We start from the raw sequence: 9,435 nt of genomic DNA, 5'->3' as shown, positions 1-9,435 counted from the left end.
GCTCTACCAAATACGTTTAAAAATTAGCCAGGTATGGTGGCTCAAGCCTGTGGTTCCAGCTACAGGAGGCTGAGGTGTGAGGGTCGCTCGACTCCAGGAGGTTGAGGATGCAGTGAGCCGAGACTGTGCCACTGCACTCCAGCCTGGCCAACAGAGTGAGACTCTGTCTGGAAAAAAAACAAAGGAAATTTAAACACATGAGAATAAGCCACCGAAGAGGGGTGACTTTCGCTTTCTTTTTAAAATGTCTTTCAAGAAATCTGGGACCAACCCTCCAATGGATTGTCCCCACCCCTAACCCCCAGGCTCTGACCTCAGGCCTTACCCACCACCCGGGTGCAGCCTCCCATATGTATGGGGTGCTCTGGGTTAGGAGCCCAGCCTGGCTGATGAAGGGTTGACTGCCTGGTAGTCAGCCATTCATCCCCCTCTGAGGTCCCCTCTTTATATCAGGTTTTGTACTGGTCTCAGGGACCCACATGGGCTCGCTCTGGGGAGCCACCCCATGGCCAAGCACAGGGATTGGCGCTGGGGTAGCGGGAAGCAGCCTTCCCGGCCTTTCATCATCAGGAAGTCCACAGCAGGGAGTCTCCCAAGTGGGACTCATCCCTGAAAATCCCGAGCACCGGAGACAGCTTGTTTTATGCTCGTTTTTACTGGTGTAAACTGTTTAACTCCAGTTTCTCCTGTGTAATTAGGGACAAAAATAGAGTTGCTGTGAAGATGAAGTAAATTAAGACATGCTGAGAACTCAGAACAATGCTTGGCAACAGTAATTGTTTAATGCATGCTATTATTAACAAGAAAAAGTCTTTCTCATCCTGGTATTTGGCTCCTTGACTTTCCAGTCTCCTGGGACTCAGATCCTCCTCGCACAGCTTCAAGGAGGAAGACAGAATGGGGCTTAGCAGGTCCATTACACAGATGCAGGAACTGGGATCCAGGGATGGTCACTTGCTCAGGTCGGAGGTGGAGGCTGGCACACCCACCCCCTCCTGCGGAGCCCAGTGGGGTGAGGTGAAGGGCGGGGCTTCACAGGGAATCACTGTCCTGCTCCTTCTGCTTGCCTGAGAACCTGTGAACACTCTAGACCTGGGGGACCCAGGAAGTCCGAGCCTCCCTGACCTTCACGGTACAGGGAAAACCAGAGTCTGAGACGTTTGCGACCCCCAGGGCCAACCCACCTCATGCAGAGGCTGGAAGGCATGCAACCAGAGCCCCTCCTCCAGCCTGCGCTATATGGGAAACCGCGCAATGGTGCCCACGGGTTCCAGTCCTGATGGTCCCCATGCACAGCTGCGCGGCCAGGACCTCGCCACTTCAACTCCCGGGGTGGCCACTTTCTTATCTGAAAAGTGGGGTGCTCACCTCAGGACTGTCATGAGAATTAACTTTGGTGGTGCATGTGAAGCACCTAGCATGGAGGAGCATGTAGTCAAAGTGGATTTTCTCCAGGCGCCCCCAGCTCCAAGAACTGAACCCGGGCTGCACCCTCCTCCCACACTAGGGAGCAGAAGAGATGCTCTCCGAACCTACCGGGCCAGAGTGTGCAGGGTGCCCCACACTTTACAGCCTTTTGCACCCCAGTCCTCACGAATGGGCATGGCCCTCTGCGAGGTAGTGAAGGTGCAGGCCACATGGCATAGGTGGCTTCTGCTCAGAGAGGCTGGGGAATGCCCCAGGTATCTTGACCTTTCTGAGGACGAGGAAGGATGAGCACTGTGTTGGTGGTTGGAAAACATGCACTTAGTATCAGTTCTGTCAGTTTCTGGCTCAGATACCTCCTCCGGGAAAATGACTCCTATTTGGGCCTCAGTGTTCCTTTCTAGGGAGGATGGATGTTGCGCCAGATATCTAGTTTCTTGCAGCCCCGGTGATTTTTGGTTTTGTTTTGTTTTGTTTTCCTGGGCCGAAAGGAAGGCCTGAGGAGGAGTGAGCATGAGCATCCCGCCCCTCCCCTCCCCAGTCCCTCAACTTGGTCTCAGCCTTGTCAGTGACCCTGGCTCAGAAAAGTGCAAGGACCAAAAAGGGTCACACAGCATCCCCACCCCCACCCCGGGAGGGGGACGGACTGCCCTATTCTGCATAACAAACCCAGGTTGGGGTGGGGGCTGTGGTGAGCAAGAGGCCGTGCCTGGGGAAAAGAGGCAAGAGAGGAAAGAGCCTTGTCCAGGTCTCACCGAAGTCACAGAGACCCCGGGTCGTTGGTTCTCCATCTCCCCAACTTTCCCCACTGAAATTCACTATTGGTTTTTTGACTGAAAGGCAAACTCCATGGACTCTCTCCTTCCTCTCTTCCTACTCAGTGAGCACTGATTAAGCACTTACTGCATGCGGGAGGCTTCCCAGCCACTGTCTCCTCTGGACCTCTGTTCTCTACCCAGAAAGGCCCTCCGGTAGGGTGAACACCCCTCCATCTCGCTCAAGGAGGAGCAAAGCCAGGCCCAAAGATACAGGGCGTAGGCCTGCTGCTGCCTATCCTAGGCCGGCGGAGCTCTGGGCGGTTAGCGCAAGAGGGCAGACACTCCAGGTGGCCGGGGTTGTGGCTCTTCCAGCCCTAAAGACAGGGAGTCAGCAGCTAAAAGGGAACATGCTGGAGTCCAGCCTGGGTGCCCTGTGCTGTACCAGCTGCCCCTCCAGAAAACAGACGCTGCCTGCTGCCTCCAGCGGCTCCCGGGTGGGCTGTCTGGTGGGTTCCCGGTGACCCTTTCCCCCTCCTTGAGACCCTCAGCATTGTCCCACTTGCACCCTCCAGTTCCATTCCTTGCGTTCTGGGACAGTGGGGATGAATCACTATAAGCTGGCTCCTTCAAGCTCAGCCCGGCCTGCTGAGGCCTGGGCCACTGCTCCTCGGTCTTCAGGGCTGCCCCGGGGAAGGCAGTACATTGCGCAGCTCGCGGTCCAGACGTGGAAAGGGAGCCGCGGAAAAGCCACCGGCAGGAGTTCCCTCTCCTGTCTGGGCCGACCCGGCGCTGTACTGCTTCTCCCTAAGGTGCGCCGGCTGCTCCAGAAATCTCAGACAGCCTCCAGGAAGAACTTGCTGGAGTCACAGCAGCTTCTCAGCGACTTGACAGCAGTGATTCAGACTTAAACTTGGGCGGAGGGGCGAGGGAGGCGAGAGAGATTTTCAGAGAAAAAAACTGAGCAGTAGGGAGGGGAAGAGAGACCGAGCCACGCGCCTGGAGAAGCAGTGCAGAGAGTGGAAGAGGCAGAGGCTGCGAGACCTACCCACAGAGACCAAGAGAGGCGCTCGGAGGGGAGACCGCCTTAGGCACCGACATTCAGAGGCAGACAGACAGACAGACAGACAGACATAGGAAAGGAATGACGCCGAAAGCCAGGGACAAACCTGAGTCCTAGAAAGATAAGAGACTCCTCCCATCCACCAGGCTGTCCGCGGGCCGCCTCGTCGTGGAGAGGCAGCTCCCGAGCCCCGCACGGTCCCGACAGCTGCCCCCGCGAAGGTGGGGCGCGGGGCGGCTTTTCCGGGGGAAATTCTCTCCCTGGACGCCCCTCGTTTCCAGCCTCAGCTCTGGCCTTTCTCGCATCCCCAGCTTGCCTTCAGTTTCACTCCATATCTGGGTCTCTCAGAGAGGCGTCGGGAGGTCTTCGATTCTCTCCGTCGCGGTGTCCACGGAAGGACCCTCCCCAACCCTCCGTGGCTCTGGGCCTCCTGGGCGGGGGAGTCTCTGTCTTCTGGAGTCTCTTGATCGTTGCTCCTGCCCGTCCTTGCCCATTTCAAAGACGACAAACAGAGGCTTAGAAAAATTGGCCCTCCACCCTCGGCTGGTTACCTGGCTCGCAGCCCTGGGTCTGTTTTCTTCTCAGAGAGACCTGAGATCCTCAACATTTCCTAAATTCATGGAAAAACTCGACAGTGTTCAGGACTCCCAAAGAAGGTGGTGGGCGGGAGGGGGAGGAGCATAAGAGAAAAGTAGTGAGTACCGCCGAAGACCCATTTCGTGGATTGGGGGGCGGGACGCGGAGGCGGTTCCACAAAAATACCGAGAGCATCAGATTTTTTTTTTTGAGAGACAGGGTCTTGCTTTGTCACCTAGGCTGGAGCAGTGGAACGATCACGGCTCACTGCAGCCTTAACCTCCCCGATTTAAGAGATCCTCCCTCTTCAACCTCCTGAGTAGCCAGGACTACTGGCGCGCGCCACCACTCCTGGCCCTTTTTTTTTTTTTTTTGGTACAGGCGAGGTCCCTCTATTTTGCCCAGGCTGGGATTGAACTCCCGGGCTCAAGCGATCTTCCCGACTTTCAAAGTACTGGGATTACAGGCGTAAGCCATTGTCCACACTTGCTATATTTTAATGCATTTCGTCTTTTGAAAGTGCCCCGAGAGAGGCTGCACCCAGGAGTAAAGGGAGTGGATTCCAGGGGTTCAGACCCACCTGCGAACAGATCCCAGTCCCATTACTAACTAGCTGTGTGACCCTGAGCAAGACACTTAACCTCTCTGATTCTGTTCTTTCATCTTGGGGAGTGGGGCGGGGGGAAAGCTGACAATACCTACCTCCAAGAGTACAGAGTAGAGAGGATTAAAAGAGATAAAGTTTGTGAAACCTCTGACAAGGGGCCTGACACCCAACTCAATATAAGGCAGTTCTCTTCCTCGCATTCCCTCCAACCCCCTGCCGGAACTGAGATGGGGCCCACCGCAGGCTGCGCAGGGCAGAGCTGGAGGGGAGAAGGGCCAGCCTTCCTCCGCCGGGGGTGGGCAGAGCCAGAATGGAAGACGTTTGGTCGACCCTGGAGCCTCGGGGTCTGCCTGACATCTCCGGGCTTAAATAACCGTGCGCCTTTGTTATTCGTCGGCAGCAAAGTGGTTCGTTACGCCTGATTGGTCTAATTGCTTTGAAATGGGATATATTATCTATAATTATAGAGCTCTAGGAGAGCCGGCCGGCCTCTGCTTTCATCTTCCCAAGTGCACCCTCACGTCGCGATCACATTAATTTGGGCCATTTGAAAGCGGGGGAGGTTGGGGCTCTCTTCTGCTGATCCTGGCCCTGCTCACCCCCTTCCAAATTTAAAGACACAAGGGAGCCCGGGCCTGGGACAGAAGGGAGAGCAGAAAGTGGGGGAAGGGATGGGGGGGCAGAAGCAGGGAGTGGGGCTTGTCAATTTCGCTCTGGCGCAGGGTGAAATCCACTCCACGCGGACTGTACCACCGCACAAGTTCACCCACTTTGAGGAGCATTTAGCAAGAAGGAGGAAATATTTTCACAGTTTGTATTTTGACTTCGCTTTTAAAAGGAGGTACCAAAACTCCTGAAAAGCGCAAGTTCTGCCCACGTCTCCGGAAAGCAGAATGCTGTTTTTCTCCAGGTCTGTGTCGTGGATCTTCAGCCAATAGGTGAAGACTCCCTGTAGTTCTCAGGGCTCGGAGTTTTTCTCTGGAAAGCTGTGAGGTCCTCCCGAAATTAGTGACTCCCAGACAGTTTGCTGAACCTGAATCCCAGCTCCTCACTTCTAGGCGACAGAGGCCAAAAGAGTGGAGATGGCGGGGTCGGGAGGCCCCCTCCCGAGATTGGGAGATCCCATGACGGTGCTTTCTGTCTGCCCGTCAACCCCCACCCCCTCCCCAGGACAAAATACCTCCTCTCTCTCCCCCCTCCGTCGCCCTCCTGGCGATTGGTGAATTCCCACCAAAATAAATCGTTCCGGGTAATCGGTTTTCATAGCACATTCATTCTATTAAAGAGGACTGTTTGGGGCTCGCTAATTGCCGGGGGATCCCACTGAGCTGCACATTTTAAAAAATGCACGCGGGATTCCTGGGCCGAGGCCACAAAATGCAGTGGAAAGAGGGGGAGGGGGCATAAACAAAAACCCGATGGAGGCGACAACAAATGCCGAAGTGAGAAGCCAGCCTGCAGGATCTTCCAACCCGTGCAGCAATACCCAGTTTGGGATAACCGTCTTTAAGATGGGGTCCTTCTAAAAATTAATCTTTGCACGGAGGTGGTGGATACCTAGCAACACCACCACCCCTGCCTCCATTCCCCCAACCCCTGCAAAATTTTAGGAAAACAAAAAAAATCCACCTAAACCCACCACCAGTTCAGTTGCCCAGAAAGTAGAGGAAGGATAATCCGTCTTCAAGATCCGAAATGCAGAGGCGCTCTACCAGGGGGCGGGGAGTGCTTTAGGATGCCTGAAAATGAAGGGAGATGGAGCGAGGGGGGAGGGGAGGGAAGTCTAGAGGATGGAAGCCGAGCGCCAGTCCTGGAGCTTTATCTGCTGCGGGCCAGCCCTGCCCTTGCCAGGCATGAATTACTACCCGGCTTTCTCGGTTGCAGCGGCAGCGCAGAGAAATGCCGGGGGTACAAATGCCTCGAGGTTAGAGCTGGCGATGAGATAACAAGCTCAGGCCCCGGGCCTGCCAGCTCGCTCTACCCCTGGACCGGGAAATCGGTAAAGGCCTAGACAAAAAATAACTTAGAGAAGGCTCCCTCTCACTGCCCCTCTAACTCGTGCCTTTCCTCCGCGGGAACAAACAACGCCCTGGGAAACAGGCAGACATTTTATTTCTTTTCTCTGAATCCTTTCTCTTGAGACCTCCGGCACCTTTCTCTCGCAATCCAGGGGCAGATCAGTAGGAGAGCCCCGCGCTCTTCTGACACGGAACCGAGTCTGAACCCGCTTCTCTGCAGATGCACTCTCCTCCCCTAGCAACGTTTACACGCGGTTAACCCGCCGCGCTGGGCGACGGCAGACACGAACCCAGGCCGAACCTGTAAAAAAGACAAGGTGGCGTTCAGACTCGGCTCGGGAAGCCGAGGGGCTGGCTGCGGATACGGGGCTGCGGGGCCAGGCGATTTGCTCCCTGGAGGCAGGGGCGCGACTTCAAGGGCCCGTGCGCCGGGTGCAGCCTTTGATCAGGCCGCCGCTGGCGCCTTAAAACAACATCCTAGTCTGCCTATTAGGCGCGCTGAGGAATCGTGACAGATTGTTTATCCCCGCAATTAGCGATGCGGCCCTTCTCAGGCCGTCCGCCCCCTCCTCCCCACCGTGGCCAAATCCAGGCCTCTTGCGCTCCTCAACTGCCACCGCCGCAAGTTCCACACTAGCCCTCGCTGCACCCTGCGGCTCCACACTCTGGGTTCGAGCCCCAGCTCAGCTCTAAAGCAGGGGTTCTTAACTGAAGCACTCCAAGTGGGTCCACAGCCCCTGAAGTTGTCTGCACCGTTGCTTGTAATGTGTTTTTGTAGATGTGCATCTTTCTAGGGAAGAAGTTCTTGGCTGTATCAGATTCTTAAAGAGACCTGGGAGCAAAACATTTGGAGAAGAAGGGCGAGGGCGGAACTAAGCAAAGACTCCAAAAGGCACACTGCTCGCTTTTTAAATGTTGGCGGCAAAAGCAGATAGGCCTCTGTTTCTTCTCCCTCTTTAACCTGGCCGCAAAGGGAGATTCTGGCTGGGCGCGGAGGGGTTGTTCTGGAGAGAGTGATTAGAAAGGGAGCAATAGAAGTTTGCCGTCCTGGAATCGCTTGAACCCAGGAGGCGCAGGTTGCAATGAACTGAGATCGCGCCATTGCACTCCAGCCTGGGCGACAAGAGCAAAACTCTGTCTCAAAAAGAAGAAGAAGGAGGAGAGAAGAAGAAAGGGAATAGGAAGGGGAAGGGGAAGCGGAAGAGGAAGAAGCAGAAGCAGAAGAAGAGGAGGAGAAGGACGAAGTTCGCCGTCCTGGTTGGGCTACCAGCAAAGTATTTGCCCCACAGCCTTGCTCAGCCTCAGCCAGCTGAGCTTCAAAATTGGGTCGTAAAGTCTTCTATCCTTGCACCCTCTCGGGCAAACCTCCAGGGGCCCCGGTGCACCGCGCGTCCAGCCGGCCCAACTCGAGCTAGAAGCCCCAAACACTGCCCAGTGCCTGACTTGCAGTCTTGGGTCCGTTAGAAACCTGAAATGCCCGTAAAATTCACAGATGCAAGTATTACCGAACTTCCCCAGGCCTCAACATATCTCGGGGACAGATGGGAGGCTACCAATCACTCTGGCGTCCGCAGCCCTACCCCTGCGGCCAGACCCCGGACGTCTTCCGGGTAATAAAGTTCCCGCTCTAATTCATTTTCCCTAATCTGGACGCCCCTAATCTACAGCTTTTATTGCGCCCAGTTAAAAGTCGAGGGAATTCGCTGTCCCTCCGCGCTCGGATAATTACCCCTAAATGGCCACGGCAGCCCCTTGTGTTTCCTGGAGATTAGAACCCCGCAGTCATCAATGGCAGGGCCGAGTGAGCCGCCAATCACCTCCACTCACTCCCTGAGAGTCGCTGGCCTGGGCCGCGGGAGGAGAGGCCATAAAGCGACAGGCGCAGAAAATGGCCAAGCCCCGACCCCGCTTCGCACAGATCTTCCATCTCCCTGGACCCCAACTCATTTTTCCTGTTTGTTATTTTCTTTTTATTAACAGCAAACATTAAATCATGTTTTCTCCGGAATTGGCAAAACAAAAGTTCTCAAGTCCCGCACGAGAGTCCACCGTCAGGAACTGTCCTCTTTTCCCGGCCCCCTCCCCTAAATGTGACTTTCCCCTCCAGAATCAGCGACCCAGAGATAGGGACATGTCATTGTTTCTGCGGACGCGTTGTTTGAGGTCACGTTAAGGTCAGATCGGTGTTTTGTTGACGTTTCTGTTGGTTTTATTTCAGTAAGTTCTATATCAAAAGAATCCGGCAGCTCCTTTCCCTGGCCGGGCGCTATAGGTGTTGTGACCCGGGGGACAGAAGTTCAGAGAGAGGGTGGGGGAGAAATACACATGGTGTATGAAAACCGACTCCAGATTCTAGATAATCTTACGTATTCTCACATCCTTGGCACCACAGGAAGCTGGCTTCTTCCCGCAAGGTTTACTCCAGCTCTGAGTTAGAGACAAAGGCCCAAAGGCCCACTTTTACCTCTAGGTAAAGTTTAGAAGATTTCAGAACAGGAAGAAAATGAAGGTTTGATTTTGTTTCGTTTTTTGGAAAGACGTTAATACTATGTCTTTCTGGTAGGATAAATAGCCGTGCGCATTTTTTAAAAAAATATAAAAGGAATGTATAAGAAATGACCTCAACTCAAATTATTGTAATAGAAGAAGGGGGGGGTCAGATAGTGGAGAAGGGCACAGGGAAACCCAGCCACAGACTAAAGAGAAAGGTAAAAGAAGCAGTAGAGGAGAGAAACAAGGACGGGGGTGGTGGGAAGAGTAGTGGAAAAGAGGGCTGAGGCGTGAAGGGGAGGAGAGGAGGGCAGAAGAGACTGAGCAAGAACAAGGGAAAATCCCTCGGGAACACAGAAAGCTAGAGACCCAGGGGGACCCCCGCAGAGAGGGCCTCCTGGGCTTCAGCGAGGAGGAAAATTTCCCGGGTACCCCCTCTCCTCCCCTGCCCTCTGCCGCCTGGGCCCTGCCCTGCGCGCCCCCAGGCCCAGCGCGCCTCCG

The 9,435-nt window shown here is 54.9% G+C and overlaps 1 protein-coding gene across 1 annotated transcript in view; it reads left to right on the top strand.

Moving 5' to 3' along the window:
* Nucleotides 1–1,419: 1,419 nt before the first annotated feature.
* The window catches only part of MSX1 (msh homeobox 1), a 12,334-nt gene continuing 4,318 nt past the window's right edge, over nucleotides 1,420–9,435 (top strand). The window contains exons 1-7 of the mRNA XM_011935452.1: nucleotides 1,420–1,682; nucleotides 2,485–2,689; nucleotides 2,862–2,992; nucleotides 3,390–3,464; nucleotides 6,311–6,425; nucleotides 6,981–7,144; nucleotides 7,937–8,054. Of these exons, the coding sequence (XP_011790842.1) occupies nucleotides 1,420–1,682; nucleotides 2,485–2,689; nucleotides 2,862–2,992; nucleotides 3,390–3,464; nucleotides 6,311–6,425; nucleotides 6,981–7,144; nucleotides 7,937–8,054 (1,071 nt within the window). The remainder of the gene's footprint in view (nucleotides 1,683–2,484; nucleotides 2,690–2,861; nucleotides 2,993–3,389; nucleotides 3,465–6,310; nucleotides 6,426–6,980; nucleotides 7,145–7,936; nucleotides 8,055–9,435) is intronic.

This window comes from Colobus angolensis, unplaced genomic scaffold, assembly GCF_000951035.1.
Source record: "Colobus angolensis palliatus isolate OR3802 unplaced genomic scaffold, Cang.pa_1.0 Scaffold143, whole genome shotgun sequence".
In the NCBI taxonomy this organism is placed as follows: domain Eukaryota; kingdom Metazoa; phylum Chordata; class Mammalia; order Primates; family Cercopithecidae; genus Colobus; species Colobus angolensis.
This window is presented reverse-complemented; position numbering and strand designations above follow the sequence as displayed.